Below are 22380 nucleotides of genomic sequence, written 5' to 3' on the forward strand. Positions count from 1 at the left end.
GAGAAATGTTCTGTGTTCTGGGCTGGTGCCTCAGATCTCACTCATCATGGGGCCCTGTGCTGGTGGAGCCGTGTATTCGCCTGCTTTAACTGACTTCACGTTCATGGTGAAGGTAAAGGTGGAGCAGATCCTGTCTTGCTGCTGGTAACGGGGGGTCAGTCACAGTCAGACCCTGTGTCAGGCTTTGTATGGAGATGGGCTCCTTATTCACAACAGTAAGGGCCTAAAAACTGCTGCGGGATATCATTAATACCATTGTAACATTACCAACTATTAATGTCATGGATGGCAGCACTGAAATAGTCCTGTGCCATTGTTTTGCACGTTGGATAGATGAAGAGATTATTAATTTTTGTTAAAAAGGGCTTTTGTTCAGGGTTATTTCTATAAAGAAAAGCTGCATTGTTTTGTTTAAGCTTCAATTTTAAATAAAGTAGGTCTGAAGCATTTGATACAGAAGTGCTTAATATATTTTCAAACTGGATGGAATGCCAAGGTAACAAATTTCATAGGATCAGGCAGTATGACAAGTCTATGACCTGGCTTTGGAAACGTGGCATGCCTTCATTTTATAAACTCCTTGTGGTTGGTTGTGCTCCTGGCAGGAATGGATTGCAGGTGGGTTGTGGTGGTTACTGCTCAAGGCACAGACAGGGGATGTTGAGAAAGGCTGTCTTGGGTGGTTTGTAGAAAAAGAGTTGGTCATGTCTGTTAAGAGCTTCAGAAGGATTCTTGTTAATGAGTTTTTTAACGTCTGAAATCAGTGTACGTTGGTGGGGCAGGACAAACATTTCACCCTTTAACTGGTAGACCCAGAATTATTCTTTGGTATTCACTTTACATTTAGAATCGTAGAGTCATTCTGTGTTCCAGTTATTCTAAATTCTGTGGGTACTCAGCAAAAAAAGTCCTTCCATCCATCTTCCTTTGGGTGTCTCTTAGCACTAACGGTTCTTTCCTTTTTGTCCTAATAGCTGCACTGTTGTCTTTACCTCACCATTTTTGTCTTGGGTTGTTTTTCTGCACAAGCTATCAATGTCTATAGAGATTGGTACAGAAATTGAAAATAAAAGACGTGCAGAAACTGCAAAATACACCTCCAGGCTGAGACTGGGTTAAATAATTGAATTCAGTTTATTCTTCATGGAAAGGAAAGAATAAATTTCCAAAGTAACCTGTAAGTAAGTGTATTTTCTGTGGATTTTAGTATAATGTATCAGATTTTTTAGGAAATTCTTTCCAATGTTGAACAGTTTTCTTATTTTGAGGAAAGTCTCTCAGGACAACAACTTTTCCTTAGGTGCTTTTGCAGCTTGGCTCTGGCATTTACACGCTGGTTTTGCCTTATTCTCTCCCCTAGGATACATCCTATCTGTTCATCACTGGCCCAGATGTAGTTAAGTCTGTTACCAATGAAGATGTCACACAGGAGCAGCTCGGGGGAGCGAAGACACACACGGCTCTGTCTGGTGAGAGCTGGGATGTTTTACTTGATGCTCTGATTTTCTTGAACATAAGCGATGTGGCTGTTATAGCTGCTGTGAACCTCATGCTGATTTTTGTGGTCATGGCTCTCACCTGAGGCGAAGGGATGAAAATGCTGAAGCACAGGATCTTGCTGTGTGCAGAGGTCATACCAATCCCTCTTAGTGGTGGAAGATGAAGTAGGAAAAGTGGGAGTGTGGCAGAGTTTGGGGATTTTTGAGGAGAAAGCAGTAAATCCACAAAAGAATATGGAAGTGGAAAGGCTGTAGGAGGGCAGAGCTCACAAGGAAGGTTTGGGATGGTGGTTTTTGTGTTGTTTTTCCCCGGAAATGTGCATGGGTTGAAGGATTCTTAGCAGTCCCTTGTTTGCCTAGGAATGTCTTTCCATTTGGCCTTGCATTTCTTTTTCCTCTGGGGAGACTTGGTGACTCATTGATCTTCTTGAGGCTCTAAGTGGCTGTGGGATTTCAAACTGTGTGAACTGGACTGATGTGAACCAAAGAAATGTGTGTGTGCACCCTTCCCTCAGATCCAGCCCTTGTGAGAGAACACACAGTGTAAAGCTTGAGCTCTGGGTTGCATTGTAGAAGGCTGAGATCCAGCTAGGTCTGTGACAGCTGATAAACCAGATAACATTTAAAACAATATAAAATCAAGAATCCAGAGCTCTTCTGGAAGAAGACTGACACAGCCACACATTTTCTAGGTATTTTTAACTGGTCAGATCTGGTTGCTTAAAATTCCTGATGGTTAATAGCTTAAGTTTAAAGCATCCTGCTCTTCCTTCCTTGTCTTTATGAATACATACTTGAAACATTGCAAAGTAATTTCAGTAACTACTTCTTTCCAGGAGTGGCGCACAGGGCCTTTGAGAATGATGTAGATGCCTTACTTAACCTCCGAGAGTTCTTTAACTATTTACCTCTTAGCAACCGTGACCCGGCTCCAGTCTGTGAGTGCTATGATCCCAGGTAAGAGGAGGCTGGCTGAGCTCTCTGTTTTCTGACTGCTGGATTTCATGGCTTCTCTGGCTCAACAGTCATAAATGTGTTCTGATAATTCTGTTACACTGTGTGGGGAGTGTTTAGATATGTGTGTATGCGTAACATACGTGCTCACTGTTAAGTTTAATTTTCATAAAGTAATGTTATGCTGTGTACAGGATATGGGGGAAGTAATCTCTGTCCAGTTCACAGCTCTTCAGACAAGCACAGTGAGGCAGAAGATAGCACAGTAAGGTGCAATGGGGAGATGCTGCCCTGCTATGTGATGTCTATTGGGTAAGCTTTGGTCACCAAATGTAGAGGTTGGGATGGAATGATGAGGTACGGGAGGCATTAGGTAGCTGCCTGGAAGGCTTGTTATGTAGCTGACAACAAAGGAAAGCCTTATCACTTCAAGACTGGAAAACAGAAAAATGGCAAAAAATGCCAAGAGATGGAGGGACAGCCTGGGAGTCAGTACGGCACTGGTTCAATAGACAGCCTTGCTAGTAGCAGGACAGACAGAATGTCAGTGGAATAAAAGCTGTTTAACCACAGATCCCGCTGCAGCCTTAGCTCAGCCCTTCCTGTTTGCATCCCCTAAAAGGTCACCACCCTCTCCTGTATGGCACCTGCTCCTGTCTTTGTTTGTCCTTTCTGTTCTGCAGATGCATATGACTTATGACTTGTGGTTTCTTGCACACTTGAAGATTCTAACATGGGTGTTGGGAAGGTTATCCTCTCTGTATGCTTCACTGTCTTGTAACGACTTTGAAGCAGTTTTTTTCATATCAGTGTTACGAATCACCTCTGGTAAATTAAATACGTTCTTTTCTGTTAAGAGAAATAAGTGTGCCAACTGCTGTGAAGAGGATGGTCAGACAAGTTGATTAGTTACTTGTCCTAACATTTCCTGTGATGTTGATCTTGTATGTTTGCTAAGCTAGAAGACTGTTCTTATAGTGATAAACCAGACCGAATCTGTGGTATTGCTGGGTGAACATGGGGCACCATTGCTGAGGTGGGCACTTTCTTTCTAAGCATTCAGTATGTTGTACTGACATAGTCTGATATTTTAATTTCATTTATAGAAACAACAGTCTGTTTTGTAATCAGTGTATCTTACAATGGGCAGTTGATTTATCTGTGAGAAGCTGTTGATTATCCCATGGCTGCTAATGTGTGGGAGACTCCATAGTTCTGTGTTATGGGAGACAATGTTTTATGCAGTGCCAGATACACTTGTAGAGGATCATAGCATAGTAAATGCTCAATAATTTGTGTTAAGAACTTCAATTTAGTTGTCTTTCTGTGTGTGAAGATAAATTTACCTGTGTGTATAGTGATATCTCCAGTATTTATCAAACTGTATGGTCCTAATACTTAATATTGGTGATGCTTCATCTGCATGTACTGACATCTGAGTGGACTCTTTTTGCCTTGATGGGTTGGTTCTTACTGCTGCTGCAGTCACAGCCCACTCCTCTCAGTTCTTTCTCACTGGACCATTTTCCTGCCAGGAGAAATTGCCACTGATGTAAATGAAACATTACATCCTTTCACCTTCATTGCTAAGTCCAATTGTGTTGGTTTTTTCCTTCTCTGCAAATAGGTTCTTTGTGGTGCTGATGACGTCAGGTTTGGTAGCTGAAACCCCTGTTGGCTACAGCTGTTTCTTTTGGTGTTTTTTTTTTAATTCTATAAAAAATTAGAGGGTTCCTCTGCCTTTGAGGAGTGTCTGGTACATCTCATTTGTGTGATGTGATTTATTTTTGGTTTTGACTCTGAACAAGTTCTGTTCCCCCTGAAGCCTGAAGAATGTGCACATGTTCAGGATGAAGCATGGAGCCCTTCCTGGGAACCTCACTCACACAGATCCCCTTTTGCATCTAACAGAAACCAGTGTTGACCTGGGTGGGAGTTTCTTGGGCTGTCGCAGGCTTCAGATAACTGCTTTGATGATGAGCAAACAAATCCTTTCAGATAAATGGGATTTCAAACAGATAAATGAGATCTCTCAGCCTCATGAGTCCAGGGGCTCCACTGGCAAGCTCCAGATGTCCTTTATCTCTGACAGTTTGAGATTTTTTTTTTCCCTGAGATATTCTGGGTAATGTCTTTGTTTGCCAGTGGTTGTTCATTTTAATGTCGTTATGATTTCCATCTCTGCCTTATAGCTCTGTGAATTTATGGGAGCAATACTTTCATTTTTCCATTTTCCTTATCCTTTGGGATATCTGAGAATACAAACTGTAGGTAACAGGCAGATTTTAAAGAACGTTCATAGCTACTTTATGGGAAAGTAAAAGTTTCTGAATCCACTGTAACTTAACGTTGATTGCTCTAACCAGATTAATATTTAATTATATCATTTGATGAATATATTTGCCTGCAGTTCTCTTAATTGTGGGAATACACTGGAGGTGCTGTTGTAGCTCTCTCAGCAGGGAGGTGTGTCTGTTTGGTCCACGGCAGGAGTGCAGATGCAGCAGTGGGGCTGACGTTCCTACTCTTTGCCTGATACTGACGAACTGCAGATCGTATTTCCAGTTTTAAATTGAACTTCTAGGGTCTTATGTTGTACTGTTTTAAAGATACTAAACCACGGCATTGTTAAAACGTAGAAAAGTGCAGTTGTGACTAGTAGCAACTGACATGCACACAGCCCCCCACACCTTGGGACTGTGAATGAGTCCAAAGACCCCATGAATGCCAACAGCTTTAAGTCATTAATGAAACTGTTGAAGACTGGTAACTGACAGTGCCAGCTGCTAACAGGGTGTTAAATGTCAAGCTCTTGAAGTGCAGAGATGCTGAGATACACAGAGCAGTGGTAAGATTTCTTTAAACCCAGTGTTTAAACTGAAGAAGCTGTGAATGGATGTTCTGCCCTCCCACAAGTCTCTACCTGTTTGGTGGTAGGAGAGAGAAGTATGGAAGTATGGAGAGGTTTCCGGTGGTTTATTCAGATCACAATCATACAGCATGGGCAGAGGCAGCATCAGAGTTGTAAATGTGACAAGAATGATAAGAAACCTTGCTCTGCCACTGGGGAGGCCACGTCACCCATCTGTAAGGACTGCAGTGGTAGACAGTTTTGCTTCTGCACTGTGCTTGGCACTGACTCTACCAAATAATTTCCCCATCGCTGAGCTGTGCTCCAGCACTGGAGAATTTGGGTTGTCCCCAGTGCTCTTCTGGAGCCCCTGTGTCATGGGCCCCTTCAGCCAGAGGAGGAGCAGTGTTTCCAGGTGATGATTTCATAGACAAAAATACATCTCTAAAAGAGATGTCTCTTTTATCAAGAGATGGATCAGGCTTTCCTCCTCCAGGAGGAGCTCAGAGCAGCAGCTCCATGGGTGAGCCCTCAGTGGCCCAAAGCACAACTGACTGCTGCAAAGAGGACTGTTTTTTTTCCCCATGTTTGGGTAGCAGTTCCCATGATGTTTCAGAGAGATGGCACTGGCACTGTTTTTGGTCTTGGTGTTCATCTGATCTGTAAATATTATTGCTTGGATTTGTTTTGCAGTGACCGTTTGGTTCCTGAGCTGGACACCATTGTCCCTGTTGAATCCACTAAAGCCTACGATATGCTGGATATCATACACGCCGTAAGTCTGCCAGTCTGAGTCCTGCTGAGAAGAATGTGAACATGTTGTATTCCACGTGTATATAGTTGTTAATAATGGAAAGGAACCAACATGGTGCCATTTCAGATCTGTTTTTCAGTCTTTGCAGGTTACTGTTTTTTCCCCTGTTTAGCAGCCATGCATGAAGGGGCAGCAACAATGGCAGAAGTAAGATCACAGAATCGCTAAGGTTGGAAAAGACCCACAGAATCATCCAGTCCAACCATTTGCCCTTCACCAATGGTTCTCACTAAACCACGTCCCTTAACACAACATCCAAACGCTCTTTGAACACCACCAGGCTCAGTGACTCCACCACCTCTCTGGGCAGCCCATTCTAGTGCCTGACCACCCTTTCAGAGAAGTAGTATTTCCTAACGTCCAGCCTGAATCTTCCCTGGTGCAGCTTGAAGCCATTCCCTCTAGTCCTATCACTAGTCACCCGAGAGAAGAGGCTGACCCCCAGCTCACTGCAACCTCCCTTCAAGTCATTAGAGAGAGCAATAAGGTCTCCCCCGAGCCTCCTCTTCTCCAGACTGAACAATCCCAGCTCCTTCAGCCGCTCTTCATAAGGCCTGTGCTCCAGAGCCCTCACCAGCTTTGTTGCCCTCCTCTGGACATGCTCCAGGGCCTCGATGTCTTTCTTACAGTGAGGGGCCCAAAACTGGACACAGTACTCGAGGTGCGGCCTCACCAGTGCTCAGTACAGGGGGAAAATTACTTCCCTGTTCCTGCTGGCCACACTATTTCTGATACAAGCCAGGATGCCGTTGGCCTTCTTGGCCACCTGAGCACACTGCTGGCTCATGTTCAGTCTAGCGTCAAGATGTTAGCAAAAGGGTCTTAGTGCTTGTCTTCAGGATCAATATTATCAAGCTGCATGCACAGCTGTACAGATGAGAGAATTACTGTATAAATCTAAGGAAATTTTATTAAAGCAGCATAGGCAGTGTTGGTAATTTTGTCAGGTGTAAAGACTTAATACATTGTAATCACTTGTGCAGAGAACAGGGTTGTAAAAAAACAAAACAAAAACAGCCCCAAAAATCAAACAAACAAACAAAAAAAAACCCTGTTCTGTTATGTGTAACTGTTACAGCCCCTGCAGAGCACCTGGGGGTCCCAGTTGTGAATATTCAGGTTCCTGGGTTGGTCCGGGGTCCTGTGGTGGATGATGGACCTGGGAAGAGCAGCCTCATAGGCAGTGAATACAAATGGTGGCTGGGGGGAGTTCAGCTGTGCTCATGGCATCCTTCCAGATTCTTCCCTTTTGTTGTTTTATCTGACTGTCTCTCCCCACACACATGTTCAGCCAAAACTTTTTAGTGTGCAACTGGCTGCATTCAGATCCATATCGGTGGATTAAGAAAAGCTCAGATTAGGTTTTTAATCTGCAGGTTCCTCCCTTCTGAATGTCACTGCTTTCTGTTCTGTGTCAGAAAGTGGGGTTTAAACATTCTGAATTGAATTAGAAAAAAAAACCACACCCACAGACTTTAGGAAGTATTAAGGAAGGAAATAAAACTACTTTAGTGAATAATTGAAATTTTCCATCCATTGGAAGGGACCGGCAGACTGTGGTGTGTATGGGAGAAGTTGCCATCAAGGACTGAAAAGAAGGCATTAGGATAGAACACAGCAGAAGAGCAGAAATGCAGCCATGTGTAGGTGTCGCTACTGCTCCATCTGGAATTATCATCTTCTTTGAACGTGAATATTGATACTGCTTTCTGTACCGGTGGATGTCACTTTGCAGAGCACGCGTGGGGACTTCAAGCTCAGGGAAGGGCTTGTATTTGCAGTGAGATCTTTCTGGCACAGTGTCCTCCTGCTGTGCAGAGCAGTGCTTCCCCATTCCCCTTTGTTGTACACAAGCAATGCTTCTGGTCGGTACAGAGGTTGTCATCTGCAGCAGAGTGTGATAAGTTAGGCCCTCATAAGAAAATGCTCTGGATTTGTGAAGAAGCAAAGTATGAATTAAACAGATAATGAAAAGTCCCCAAGTTCCAAGGAGTATGATTTGCCTTTTGTTGCTGGAAGCTGTGTCTTAAAGTGCAGTCTGCCAGTGGTGTGCTGAGGGTAAAAATGGTTAGCATCTGACTGGGATATCTGTGGTAAGTTACGAGAACAGGTTTACTACAGACGAAATACCACAAAGATTTTTCTCTGCTGGGATGCTTAATTGGCCATTCTGGTAGTAAATGCAGTGCTAGTGATAGTAAATGCAAAGACAGTCAGATTTTTTCCTTTTTATTTTATTCTGCAAGTTCTGAAAAGTTAACATTTCTCATACTAACAGTCTGTGTATATAAATACACATGCAGACATCATTCTGAGGGCTCTGCCAACCTGTCCTCCTTACAGATCATTGACGAAAGGGAGTTCTTCGAGATCATGCCATCCTATGCCAGAAACATCGTTGTGGGGTTTGCCAGGATGAACGGAAGAACAGTTGGCATAGTGGGCAACCAACCCAAAGTAGCATCAGGTCAGGGACAGCTGTGTGCTTCTGATGCACTGCTTCCTCTTGGTTTGGTTTTGTTTGCTTGTTGCCCTCTGTGTAAGGCTGGCTGGCTGCCAGATGATCTGTGCATGGTTTGTGTGGCCTGCCACTACTTCATGCTGCTTTCCTAATGCCTTTTTTGTCTGAAATCTCACTGTCCTGCAGTTGTGTGACTTGCCTGTTGCATTGTTGCAAGAAGACACACCAAAAAAAAAAGGTTCATTTCTTTATCAACATGATGGTCTTGCTATAACCGAAGGGCTGCTGTATCTAGCACAAGAGAAGGCCACCACTGGTCTGGCAGCAGCTGATTATTAACTGATTAAGCAGAATCTGGAGCCTGCATGCTTACTTCCACAGCATTAGAATGCCCCAGTCTGTTCTACAGTGCAGCTCTTCTGAAAATGCAAAGCATGCAGACATGCATATGAGTGTGTGGAGCTCACACAATTCAGACACGAAGATACAAACACTTATAGCTTAGAGCACCTTTTTTGAACTGCAGAAGGGATTTTGCTTTCTCTTAACAGCTGGATAACTTCTGAGGAGACTCATGCTGACCAGCGGGTGCCTTGGCTACCACAGTACCCAACAGTCACTGGGCTTTAAGATTAGTCTTCAGATGGTATTCTCAATTTGAAGATAGTCAGTGTTTGAGGTGTCCTTATGGGCATCCTGCCTAGGTTTAATATAACAGCAAATGTAATTCCAGATGTCAGTGACACAGAACAGAAGCACTTTGCAACTTTTCCCCAAAATGCCAGTCTTTCCAAATGCATGAGTGTCTTTCTGTTTTTTAATGGGGAACTGCATTGTTCCAATATGACTGACTGGGGAAAAAATAATTAAAGAGAAAATGACAGAAAAATAATCTAATTTACAAGGATTTGATTTGAACTGTGACTCTCTTTGGCATAGGAGCTGTCTGTGCACAGCGGTCACTGCGGGAAGAGGTGGAAATTGCGTGCTGTGTTTCAGAAGGATGAATGAGTGCCAGGTGACTGCAGCTGGTGGTCAGCTCAGTGCTCAGACAGCACACCTTGATGATTATCTCCGTGTTACTGCAGGCAGGATTTTTCATTTTGCTTTCTTTTTGAGAAGACAGCGCAGCTTAAATACAGCGTGACTTTGATGCTGCCTTGAATTGCTGCGTATAGCATGTCATTAACACCTTACTCTGTTTTCTTATCTCCAGGGTGCTTAGACATAAATTCTTCTATCAAGGGAGCCCGCTTTGTTCGCTTCTGTGACGCATTCAACATCCCTCTCATTACTTTTGTGGATGTTCCTGGGTTTTTGCCAGGTATGCTGTGTCCTTGTATTCCTATTGGTTGCAGGGTAGGGGGAGCAGGAGGAGGTGGTGGTGCTAAAACTGATTGTAACAATTCTGTAAGAAGAGCTGTTTACTGTACCAAAGCTTAAGTAAACCAGTCTTTGAAATGTTACTCGGTAAGTACAGCAGTCGTCACAATAAGGTATTGAAATATGCAGATTATGTTCCAGAGAAATGAGTGCCTAAATAAGGCAATACTGTTGTTTCTGCATGCTCTGACAGAGCTCTGCTGGGCTTTGCTGAGGAGAGGCCAACTTGCAGCACAGTGGTGCTGAGGTCAGGCTGGAGGCACTGGGATGAGTGTAGCTGGCCAGGGCCGGGTGTGGGTAGGAAGCCATCAGCCCCTAAAAGCTGTGCCCTGCTATTTGGGATTACAGCTCCATTGCACAGTGGGTGATTGTGTCCTGTCCAGGACTAAAACAAACCCTGCGTTCTCTGGAGATGTCCTTGTCATAAACAATAAGGAAGTAACTTTTTTCTCCTTTACTATAATGAGACTCTACTTTGAAAGCTCAGGTTCTTTCATGCTCCAAGCATTGTTCAGATAAGAACATCCATGAGTTAAAGGGTTTGAGATTGGACTTTCCTCAGCATTAGTTACATGAGCAGTTAATCTTAAAATGAAAACTAAAAAACAGCCTATGTGAGGAATAGAAAGTCTGATACAATAGAATATGAGGTTAACACTAGTATAAAAACTGTTCAGGCTTACCTTGGGACCTCTACTGGACATCAAAACATCAGAATGCCATTAGTCAATGTTCTGTTTCTTACCTTACATGTTACGTATTTTATCAGTGAGGCAATAGAGAAGGTGTTAAGGGAACCTTCTATTCCTTCTTGACCACTTTCCTTACTCTCCTGCTGTTGACATGCTCTCCTCTTGTTTGGATCACAGAGCCGCTTGGTTCTCCTTGGAACTTCAGAGGCTGCAGTGTGGACAGATACAATCCAAGAACACAGCTATTGCCATGTCACCAATTATTAGAAATATTAACTTAATGTGGTGTAATAGAATGTTGTCTTAGAAGCAGATAAAGGGAAGACAAAAATAGAGCTGAAGAAGGAAGAGTTGAGACTTTACACTGATTATGAACTGTTATATTCACAGAGTTTGGAAAGATTAATACATAGCCATTAGAAATATCAATTCAAGTAATGCATTCTGAGTGTGGTGGTCACTACTTCTCTGTTCAGTAGGGTAAGGTAATCTTCATTGAGGTGTACAAAACAATTTAGGCAGTGTGTGCAGATAGCATTTAAGTATAAAAACACAGAAGAAGTTTGAGACCAGATTGATGTCCAGAGTTCATATAACTCACAGTGTAAATGGTTCCAATAACAGCTGAATTGAGGTTATACTCAAAGCACTTGAAGTGACTGGCTGCTCTGCTTTCAGAGTGAGTGAAGTACTGCCTGGGTTGCAGGATCTGTGCTTGCCACCTCCTGGGTGTAGGCTGAGGATCTCAGCTGTGTTCAGGCTGCTTCCTGCAATAAGACCTCCTTGTTCTGATGTCTGCTGCTGGGAAGTGTTTGCAGGCTTGACGTATCCAATGGTCTGCAGGGAAATATAGGAATCCAAAATGAAACTGCAGTTAAGAAGGGACATTTGTGAGTGTAGGCAAGCAGTATTAGGCAATCAAATTACACTTGAAATCAAGCTACCAAGTTTTTAAAAAATCTCACAAAACAAATTTTAACTTAAAAGCACATATATAATAAAATTCAATAAAAGCTTTAATTGAGAAGAATTTTCTGTAAGAAGATGGATGAACTGTTGAACAGTAATTGCAGAGTTACATGCACAGGGGTCTGAAATTCTGAATTGCTAGAAATGATATGCATGTGGTTGCCATTTCCAAGTGCTGGTCCTTGAGCATGTCTCATCCAGTACGCATGCCATACTGTGGCACCTGGGACATTTTTCCCCACTGTGACAGACAAATAGGAATACTGAGGCAGAGCCCTTCTGTGCAGGTGTGTGGGCACAGAAGGCAGAGCAATGCCACCCGTCCTCTGGCTGTTAGTCTTCTGGTGATGAATTAGCTGTCCTCCTTCCTATGTATGCAGAGCTTGTCCTTGGTTTCTTCTGAATCTGTAAAAGGCATTTCCAGAGTTACTTTTATCAGTTCCTCTGGTCACTTTCCCTCAACAGCTGTCAGAGCTGGGGCTGTTAGAGCTTAGATCAGGGTCTTCTGAACACTGTGCCATCAAAAGTGAAAACGGTCACTGCAGACCTTCAGAAGGTCAGGGTTGCTCTTGACAAGGAGGACATCGAGGTCTTGAGACTGAGACGGGAAAGGTTCGGTGAGTGCTCCAAAAGCTGAGGTCAGGTGCAGCCCAAGAAGTTGTTTTAAGTTATCCTTAAAGGTCCGACTGAATCAAAGTTTTGATGCTGATTTACCTGTTCTCATTTCTGCATCTAATTATCTCGGGTTTTGCCCATTATGGTTTTTTGTTTTGGAATCTTGAGCACTCTTGCTGCTTCATCTTGTTAGACTTTTGGTTTGACCCCTTCCTTATGTGAGTTCAGTAGCATAGGCAAATATAAAAACCATTACCAAGCCTTTCCATCTGCCATGGCTCTCACAGGTGGAAATTTGAGCCTTGTTACTGCATTAACATAAATTTTGGGTGTGATTTGGTATGTTTCTTACACCAAAAAAAGTCCAAGACAGCATGTGTTAATTTTTTATTAATTTTTATTTTTTAAGGTAATGATTTGCTGGAGCTCAAGAAAGATTTACAGCTGCTGAATACTCTCATAGGATCTTCAGAGAAGTCATGATCCTAGGCCTGTGTCTGGGACAGAACTTTGTAGAACATCCTGTAAAACAGATGTCTTGTATTCCTATTTGCTGTGTACAATCAGTCTCCAGAATTACCGGCTCTGAGATTCCTTATAGAAGCCTTGATGCTCTGTCCTTTAAGGGTTGTGGTTCAGGGCTTGCTTGAAGGAGGCATGGGTCTTTGGTGTGTGGTAGCCAAGCTGCCTTTCCTTATGCACTAGAAGAAAAGGTTTTGGAAGTGAATCTGGGTTGCTTGTTTCTCTGCTAATCACATTTGGAGTACTGAAAATTATGGAATATTATTTTGTTCCTATGAAGAAACCATCTGGTGAGCGTTGCATTTCTGTGACCTTACGCTCAGACTCCATGCTGCTTTTGGCAAGGTATTTTTCATTGAGTTGTTCAGTATCTAGTGGAGAACATCACATGGGCTATTACCTTCTCCTGCTATTAACAAGGCTCTGGTGGTTGTTAGTGTGCTCCTGGTAATGACAAAATGAAGACACTTGCCCAATTGCACATGAAGTTTTTTGAACTTTCTAGAGTGACAAATATTCTGTCACTTGCAGGTACAGCTCAGGAGTATGGAGGGATCATACGGCACGGTGCAAAACTACTGTTTGCCTTTGCAGAAGCAACTGTGCCTAAAATTACTGTCATCACCAGAAAAGTAAGTTGGTATTAATTCTGTGGTGTTATTTTATAAAATGAGTTCCTGTTTTCACTAATAGCAGTTCTGTTTACATGAAGCTTCTTATGTCTGCCTCACTTCTGCCTTCTGTAGTGGTCACATCTTGATTCGACCCATTTGGTAACACCTCTTCATGCCAATTTACAAGTGACCATTTCTTCTGTTCTCAGAATATTTTCACAGTTCATTTTGTCTCTGTGCTCCTCCACATCCATGTTTCTGCTCTTTGCTTTCTCCCTAGAAAGCCTTCAGTCAAGTATTTGTCCTCTGTCACCTGTTTGTGTCATCCCTCTGCAAGAGGCCATCTTTGTGATCTTCTCTGTTCTTGGAACTTCAGACTCCAGTTCCAGAAGCAGTGCTGACTGTGTCTCTTTTCTGTTTGCTTTGCAGGTTTAATGCTTCTGTGCTTTTCCTCATTCCATGTGCTTTTCATATATCCTCCTTTGTTTCCTTTTCTCTTTTTCTGTAAGGTACATGAAACCATGCTTCTCTAAGTTCCTAAGGCTTAGCTAAACATCCCTCTGCTTTCTCCTTTCCTGGTCTGTCCCTCCTGTTCTGTGTTTTTGTTGTTTGGTGGTTGGTTGTTTCATTTGTGATAGGCTTTTGACAACAATAAAACTAAAAGAGCTTCTCAGGTTTCTCTTCCTTTGCCACACCTGTTTCTTCTGAATATTGCCATTCTCCCCAGGCTTGCATCCTTGCTGTCATTTTAAGTAGTGCCCTGAAACACTTGGCTGCAGCTTGCTCTGCAGTTCTGCAGTATTTGTTTACCATTGCTGTCTGAACCATTTTCAGGCCCACAATGGAGCACTACAGAATCTGAGTGCTGCATCCCCTGGCCAGGAGCTCCCAGAAGCATGCTAGCTTGTTTATTTGAATGCATGTGCAGGGTGAGGTCTGGTGTTGCAGACAGGCACGACTCCTCTTTTCTGCCTTCAGGAGGGTTTTTATATTCCAACAGCTCCCTTCCTGCTTTTATGTGGTTTCAAGTTTGCGAAGCCTAGTCTTAGGAGATGGCTGCAGGCAAGTTTTTACAATTCTTCATTGTTTTTATGAGTGGGAATGTCTTGAATGTGTTTGCATACACTCAGTGTCTAATACTAGCGTGTTGATGGACCAAGTAACAGCCACCAGTAGGCCCTATATGCTCTCTTACAGGTAAAAATGTAGCTCTGCTTGCTTGTTGTTGGAACAGTAGAAGTTGCAGGAGGAAAGTAAATATTGCTGTGGTGAGGTCACTTCACACTAATGAATCCCTGGGGTTTTGTTCCAGGCCTATGGTGGTGCCTATGATGTGATGAGCTCGAAGCATTTAAGAGGAGATGCAAACTATGCCTGGCCGACTGCAGAGGTGGCAGTGATGGGGGCAAAGGTAAATAAATGTAGGCTGACTCTCACTGGTGTGCAGCAGCCATCACTGCTCACTGGCACAGAGGCTGCTTAGTGAGATGAAGACGAGACTTTTGCTGAAGCCCATGCAGTGTGTGGGGAGTGGTAAAGCAGACATCTCTCCCCTGTATGGGTTGAATACCTGCGGACTTTATCTTCCCAGGGTGCTGTGCAGATCATTTTCAGAGGAAAAGAGACAGATGCAGAGGCAGAATATGTGGATAAATTTGCAAATCCCTTTCCGGCAGCTATGAGAGGTATTATTATTGCATGTATTGTGTCCCTTGTTTTGAGTTTTCATTGCATGTAGTTAGTTAATTTTTAAGCATTTAGTACACATTCTGTGTAAGTTATTCAGCCAAGAAATTTGTGTCTAAGCCAGAAAAGTCACCGTAACTTGTTCATGAAAAGGAAAACCACATCTGGACCAAAAAAACAAACCACATCTAGACCAAAAAAACAAACCACCCATCCAAATGGCTTTGAATGGGAAGAGACTAGAACAATGTGGGAACTGCAGTTGAAGGCATACTTTCAATTTTGCAATCATGAGAAGCACTTCAAAGCTCATACTGTTCATTAAAATTATAGGTGCTTTGGCAATCTACTTGATGGTTCTAGGTGCTGACTGGTGGCCCTGAGAAAGGGTCTGGTTCAGTTCAGTGGTTTTTCCCAGAGCTCCTTGGTGTTCTTCTGCTCCTCTCATAAAAGGACTCTTAGCTCTAGCTTTGAAGCATTACCTGTGCTCTAGACAGCAGTTCTGTAGGCTCTGTAGTCAGCTCTACATCTTTCCAGTTATGCTGGTTTGCCCAATTAATAAGCTTTGTGCTTCATTTAAATCCTCTTAATAGCGCCCCAGAGCTGGGAAGACTTAGCCAAGCTCGTCACCACAGCTAATACGTACAGCATTGCTCCCTGTGGTTTGCTGTTACTGCTGTTAGAGCCAGGAAAAAAGGACTTGTGAACATGCAAAGTTAAGGGATTCTTCTATTGAACAATTCTGAACCTTTAAGTCAAACTAAGTAGTAGAAGAGATGATATCTCTAAGACTTCGCATTGACAGGTGAAGCATTCAGTGAGTAAAGCCCACTCCGAGTTACCTTTTTGGTTGGCTAACTTTTTTGGGGAAAAAAAAGTTTCTCATTTTAACACCTGACAGGAATATTTTCTCTTCAGGCTATTTTAAATTCTTCAGTTAATTTGTAACTTGTGAACAGTTGATCCCAAGAGTTATTTTAGTTTTGTGAATTAAAACCACAACCTAGATACAAAAGGTTAAAAGGCAAAATCTTAATGTGGTTTGTTTTTACAGGGTTTGTTGATGATATCATCCAGCCTTCGGCCACCCGCAGGCGCATCTGCCATGACCTTGACGTGCTGGCAAGTAAAACCCAGTCCAATCCCTGGAAGAAACACGCTAATATCCCACTGTGAGTGTGAGGAGGGACCTGGCCTTGGTAGTCCTCTGAATGCAAATACTTTCTGTCATTTGGCAGTCTACTCTGCAGTAGTATTTCATCTTGATTTTGCTAATACTTATCAATAAATCATACCTCATTTAATGTAGGATCTTACCAGTTTATCTTTATAAACCTTTCTTTACGGGTTAATAAGTGACACAGTCTGCAGTGCCTGCTGCAGGCACACTGGTCTGGGTTGTTTAGGGCTGAATGCTCCTTGGATTCTTCATTCCATGGGCTGCAGAGGTGGCTGTGTTAGGCAGAGCTGTAGTGACCTCTCACTGCTGAGATGTCAGACCTCTGTGCAGTTAGAGTATCACCCTGGGTCTGTGCCCTGCAGGTCTGACAGCCTCCTGCACTGCAGCTCACAGAAAGAAAAATCCTACGCTTGGATTTTGGTGTGCTGCATTGCAAGCTTTGCAGATCTCTGACTAACCTGCTCTGTTCCTCTGGTAGGCTTAGCCAGGTTGCAGCTTTTATATGCTGGCTGAAGCAGTGCTGTGTCTCTGGTTGTTACCATGTTATGTATGGGCCATGGGGGTATAGGTGGCATAAATGGAGGCTTCTCTTGGAGGATGAGACAATTTGCCCAAATTGGGGAAAAAAAGAAAATTCCAGTGGGACATTAAAAAATCTCCCTTGGCTGATGGTTGAAAGAAAGACTTCCAGACCTGTCTTCCAGCCAGTTTTTTTTTTTTTTCTATGATTATTTGCCTGACTTCCAAGTAACAGGTGTTACTACCAATGCCTCTGTGCTCACTCTCCTCATTAGAAGCTGCAAACTGCAGCCCTAAAAGCTAGTGAGTAATGGTTACCATCATGGTTAGTGCTGCTGCAAACACCTCCCAAGCACAAGAAGCCCTGTGATGGACCTGTCTGCTGTGAGTATCCTCAGTACATAGCAGTAATGTGTTATAAGATAAAGAATTACTGTACCTGGAGATCACTGCTGCTTCTATCCACTCCCCAGGCATCTGAAGTGGAGGAAAGAGATAAGAGAGCAACTTTGCTGGTAGGCACTATTCCTGGGTAGGTTGGTGTCTGGTGTCTTCAGCCATGGAGCCTGGGGGGGGGGGGGGGGGGGGGGGGAGGGGAAAAAAGCAGCCACTAAAAATGACCTAAAAGATGGCACAGAAAGACTGTTTCAACTATGATCCCAGCTTTGTAATGACTAGAGGTGATGTATTCAGATTATGGAAATGCATTTAAGCTGTCTGAACATACATAGTTGTATCTCAGCAGCCAGGCACTGAATGAGCAGGTACCTGCTCCTACTGCTCCAGGAAACAGCACACTACTAAGGCAAGGTCAGCTGAAATGTGAGTGCATTGGGGGTCCTTGTAATGAAGGGAGTTCTTCAGTCAGCTGTAAGAAGTGGTGTAATCAGGTGTCGGTAAGAGTTACTCACATAGGACCAAGAGGATTTTCAAAGGTATGACAGTGGCTGTCCCACGTTTAGAGGAAAAAGCTGCGTCAGTAAAGCAATGTATGTGCAGTTTCTCAGCTTGATCCAAGCCAGCAGGAGATGCTAAATGAGAACCCCAATTGTCATGTTACAGAGGAAGAAGCACAACTGTTGTAGTTTCCTAACCTCATTAGTTGTTACACAGACTCCATCCTCTCTTCTCATAGTATAAGAATGTGGCTCTTACATGCTGTTCATTTCCAAGCACTTCATTGCTCTACCATCACAGTGCTTTGGAAACATACTGGAAAGCTGTTCTGGTCGCACTTCTCCAGCTTCTCATGCATTCTAGTCCCCTGTAGAAACAATAGGCACAAAATAAGAATCCTTTCAACAAACAGAAGTCCTTGAACTTAGAAGCATGCCAAGCATGATGTGTCAGGCATTAAGGGTGACTTACAGGCAGCTGGAGGGAGGCTCAGGTTGTGTCTGAGGAGTATAGACCTAGAGTGCAGTTCAGACCTTGAATCCTATCCTGTTCCTCACCTGTTTGATCCTGTTACCCTTCCTCTTGGATTTTTCTTTGGGAGGCATGCCAGATGGCAAGTCAGTGTCCTTTAGCTCTGCAGAGATGAAATCATTAAGAGGTTGGAGAAAAATAGCACCTCCTTCTCTGAGCCCTGGGCATCACAAAAGGCATTTCATTTTGTGAATCTGTGAAACTTCACTGCACTTCCAGATGTTTATTGCTGCTTTCTTCCCATGTGGTCCAGATCATTTGAGGTGTAAATGACAGGAGAATGAAATTTTCCTCCAAATTTGTGGCAGTTTTTAGTGTGGCAAAGACTGGAACTTCTGAGCAGTGAGACTTCCCAAGTTGTGCGATGAGTTACCAAATCTACTGCAATCTCACAATAAAACCCCCACCATCAACCACAACCACACCACAGGGGAGAGAAAGGGGGGAAGAGGGGGGGGAGGGGGAAAGAGAGACCAGACAATATTTTCCTTTCCTCTAAGGCTGAATGGTTAAGATATGTGTAATAAACTTGTTTTTGAAGCCTGGACTACATGAGAACTACCATTCAGTACTTCGTTTGGCTACTAATTAATGGGATGACAAGATGTGATGGCCCAAACCCGTATTTAAAACAAAGTTATAGTGAAGAGGGTGCTCATCGTACTCATGATTTTGAATAGTTTATTAAATGAAAGGTGAAGCATCAGTTTTAAATTGTACAAAAGGAAAAAAAAAAAACCTCATATTGTAAATGTACAATTTACAGAATTACTAGCAAAACCAATCAAGGAGACACTCATAATACAAAAACCTATTGACTGCAAACTGAACTGGAAACCCATTGCAGGTACCGTGATAATAAATGTTTGTTATACAGTATTCTACAATGTTAAATTAGGAATCAGTTTTCCACACAGAGGACTGTGAAGCACAAGGTTTGTCTGAGGCTCTGACTCAAACCAGGCAGCAATTGTTGTGCCTCTATGCTCACAGAATTACTGTGATGACAATTTAATGCAGCCATCCCAGCCCACCCAGCACCATGAGGATGGACAGAAGAGGAAGGGAGTTAATGTTATTTTATGGAGCTCCAGCCACTTCTCCTGTTTGGTTTGTGACCCAACTGACATCAGAGGAATGGCTGAATCTACCAGTCCAACATTTTTGGCAACCATTTCTGTTTAAGAACTGCACATGTAAAAAACAAACCTCAGCTGTGTGAAATGCTGGTTTGTTCTTTTTAGGTGTTTTTTCCCCTCCCAGCAAATAAGCACTGGGTATTTACATTGTTTTGTTTTTAAATAAGCTCATTAAAAAAAAAAAGTTCCATGATTACTTGCTGTTGCTTAAAAAGAAAGAAAAGCACCTCTAAAAAACTGCTGTGCTCCAGGTGGGTCAGCCTGCTTTGTATCTCGAATGCAGAAAGGAAGGTTAATGCTTGGGGCTGATGCCCAGCTCAGTGCAGGCTGTGGATGGCCAGCAGCTCTGGCAGCAGGCCTGTTCAAACTAAGAAGCTACCAGGCGGAGGCATCAAACCCAAGCACAATGATATTCCAAATTATTGAAGACACTGAAAAATCCCTTACTACAATGACTTTGCTGAGGCTGTTTTTTTTTTTAATGTTTTTTGCTTTTTTGAAAAATCATATTTTTCTTTTTCCAAATAATTACTCTTAATATGCACAGTTAACACTGAAAATGTAGCTGTATTCCATTGTAAGCTTAAGAACTTCACCATCTAAGCACAAGTTTCTATGCAGCACATACAGTACTTCTAACTGGCAAAATTAATTTACAAAAATAGCGCAGAAGGGAATTTACGGCACGGAGAGCAGAATTCTGTATGGTACAGATCAAATTGCTTCTAGGATGCTAAAGCGATTCCTTTCCCCCACCCTTGAGTTATTGTTTCTTTAAATAGGAAAGTTGCTGTTTATGTACCTTGGGTTGGCAGGGCTTGAAGTAGGTAGTAAAAACAGCAAAGTGATTACTTGAGAACCATTTGTGTGTTTTACTGAGAATACTTTATTTGCTGGTATAAGTTGCTAAAAATGCACAGAGCAAGTACCAATAGAAAACTTACTGTTTTTGTGTCCCCATGTGCTATATAAAATGAATGTTACACAGCGTCTGTTGGAAAAGTGGCTTCATGGACAACTCTCACTTTATGTCCCGTTATAAATAAAAATAAATCTTCTCAAGAGTATAAAATCTGGGTTTATCATATCAGAATCTGAATTTTTTTGGCAGAGATGCACGTCGTTAGAATTCTAACCTCTTCTATGAGAGTGTTCTTCTCAATGCCTATGAGAGGATATATGCGTACCACAATGTTAATCAAATCCAGTGTGTTCAAAAACACTTCTGTAGCCAGAACGACCTGCTTATAGCATCATTGCTAGTCAATGGCTGATAGGCATAGGCTTAATAAAAATGGCTAGCTTTTAAAACATAAAAAGGCATATGTTAAAACCGTTTTAAATTGTACAGCAGAAAAATAAAGTTAAAAAGTTCTGTTATCACTCAATGTTTTCAGAAAACATACGTAGAACAGTGTTTATTTTGACAGCTGTCTCGACAATTTAAAACTTCCCCCTCATCCAGGAAAAAAAAAAATCTGTATTAGGACAGTCAAGAACAAGGGATACAAATGATTTTTCAGGTCAGCCTTTCTGAGGTGACGGGATTGGCCAACATTCCTTTGTGTCATTAAGAAGTTCCTCTTCTTTCTGTCACTACAAAAAGGGATTGACCTTAATCATTTGGTTAAAAATCAAACCGTATCACATCAAAAATGTGGTTTTCATACAAGCTATCACAGTATATAGGCCTCTAGCTCTAAACAATAGAGTTCCAAATTTGTAAAATGTCTTCAGCAGACTTCAGAACATAGGCATTCCAAATCCCTAGAGAAATGATTTAAAAGAGAGTAATTAATTAAGTGCAACAGTAATCAAGAAAAGAACCTCTGATAAACAGCAGGCAGTACAAGTCAAGTCTTACTGAATCATCCTCAATGATAGCTGCGGAGTCAAAGAAGTCTGGCCTCAGTTCAGCCCGTTCTCGTCGGTTTCTTGAAGGTGGCTGAAAAGATGGGCAGGCTGTTAGAACATCACATCCATAACTGCCTGCAAAGGATCTGCTGGCTCTACAGCTGATCGGTACAACGTGTTCACCCATGGCCTTACAAAGCAGCTTTGCGTGGATTTCTGTAAAAGCTCAGGTATGAATCGAGGCCCTGATGTAGGAGAGTGCTTCTTAAATTCATATTTTATTTAAGGAAGCAGATAAAGATTTATACTAAAGTAATTTTAAGGTTGTGCCCATAGCTAAGGACTTGCTTAAGTCCCTTGCTGACTTGATGGTGTTCTTGCATTAGCATTGTACATGGTCAGACCATATAAAAACTGTCTGCTTTATGCTTTTGTTTATGATGAAACCCTGATGTGGACAGAACTTTTTTTTTTTTTAAGTACTTCCAATGATATAATCTGAGAACTAAACCTCATAATTTGGATGTGAAAGGAGAAATACAAAACCATAGAAACCAGCGAAGCGTATAATGCAAAACATTTTTCAGAACTGAGGCCAGCAGGCTTATAGGAAATTCTGCTTGTCTTTGATCATATTGATGTGAAAGAAATGGAGGATGCAGTCTGGTGGTACAGCCTAGTTAGGAGCAGCAACAGTACTGTAGGGTACTACTGCATGCCTACCTAATACTGCCTGCTCTCCCTGCTGCTGCATTTGAACAGCACAATGCTGAGTAGGCAGCTTCATGTAATGCTCAATGGGATGGAATGAGGTGGTCTCACCTCTGCCCCCCAGCAGCACTCCTACCCCTGGCTGGATCTGCAGGGCGAGTCAGAGCAGTGATTTCTTTAGCACTCCCCTAAGAGGTCTGCAATGCTACAAATCATATCCTCATTCTCATAGGTGGACAAGTCAAAGGTGCATAGCAGTGCTTCAGGCATGTGCTACTGCCTGAGCCCAGAATATTAGGAAGACAATAGGCAATGCTTCTTGTGTTTCTATGAATAAAGTCAATTAGGCCTGAAACTGCACTTTTAGGTTTTAGGGAATATTCAGATTATTTCCACTCTTTAACGTTAAGATCAAAGGAAATAAAGGTCAAAATTTTGGACACTTTTGTTTGTACTTACTTACTGAATTCCTTCTAAATTATCCTTCTA

At 42.5% G+C, this 22380-nt stretch overlaps 2 protein-coding genes and 1 long non-coding RNA gene across 21 annotated transcripts in view; 2 read left to right on the forward strand and 1 right to left on the reverse strand.

The window, feature by feature from the left end:
- Positions 1 to 16364, forward strand: part of PCCB (propionyl-CoA carboxylase beta subunit) — a 40397-nt gene extending 24033 nt beyond the window's left edge. For 3 of the 5 annotated variants that reach the window (XM_040706003.2, XM_001231793.7, XM_046898695.1), the window contains 10 exons: positions 2 to 112; positions 1361 to 1469; positions 2336 to 2456; positions 5998 to 6079; positions 8462 to 8585; positions 9796 to 9903; positions 13292 to 13392; positions 14687 to 14785; positions 14966 to 15059; positions 16115 to 16364. In XM_040706003.2, the coding sequence (XP_040561937.1) occupies positions 2 to 112; positions 1361 to 1469; positions 2336 to 2456; positions 5998 to 6079; positions 8462 to 8585; positions 9796 to 9903; positions 13292 to 13392; positions 14687 to 14785; positions 14966 to 15059; positions 16115 to 16236 (1071 nt within the window). In that variant the 3' untranslated portion in view covers positions 16237 to 16364. The remainder of the gene's footprint in view (position 1; positions 113 to 1360; positions 1470 to 2335; positions 2457 to 5997; positions 6080 to 8461; positions 8586 to 9795; positions 9904 to 13291; positions 13393 to 14686; positions 14786 to 14965; positions 15060 to 16114) is intronic. The other 2 variants (XM_046898696.1, XM_025153526.3) reach the window with 1 other exon arrangement.
- STAG1 (stromal antigen 1) overlaps positions 1 to 22380 on the reverse strand; it is a 182312-nt gene continuing 159932 nt past the window's right edge. For 12 of the 15 annotated variants that reach the window (XM_025153521.3, XM_015291354.4, XM_015291353.4 and 9 more), the window contains 2 exons: positions 21191 to 21271; positions 1 to 21093 (listed from right to left, as the gene is read on the reverse strand). In XM_025153521.3, the coding sequence (XP_025009289.1) occupies positions 21070 to 21093; positions 21191 to 21271 (105 nt within the window). In that variant the 3' untranslated portion in view covers positions 1 to 21069. The remainder of the gene's footprint in view (positions 21094 to 21190; positions 21272 to 22380) is intronic. The other 3 variants (XR_005862323.2, XR_005862321.2, XR_005862322.2) reach the window with 3 other exon arrangements.
- The window catches only part of LOC112532999, a 22576-nt gene continuing 21286 nt past the window's right edge, over positions 21091 to 22380 (forward strand). Inside the window, exon 1 of the long non-coding RNA XR_003076685.3 lies at positions 21091 to 21410. This is a non-coding gene — a long non-coding RNA (uncharacterized LOC112532999). The remainder of the gene's footprint in view (positions 21411 to 22380) is intronic.

The sequence above is a fragment of the Gallus gallus genome, chromosome 9 (genome assembly GCF_016699485.2).
Source record: "Gallus gallus isolate bGalGal1 chromosome 9, bGalGal1.mat.broiler.GRCg7b, whole genome shotgun sequence".
Lineage (NCBI taxonomy): Eukaryota > Metazoa > Chordata > Aves > Galliformes > Phasianidae > Gallus > Gallus gallus.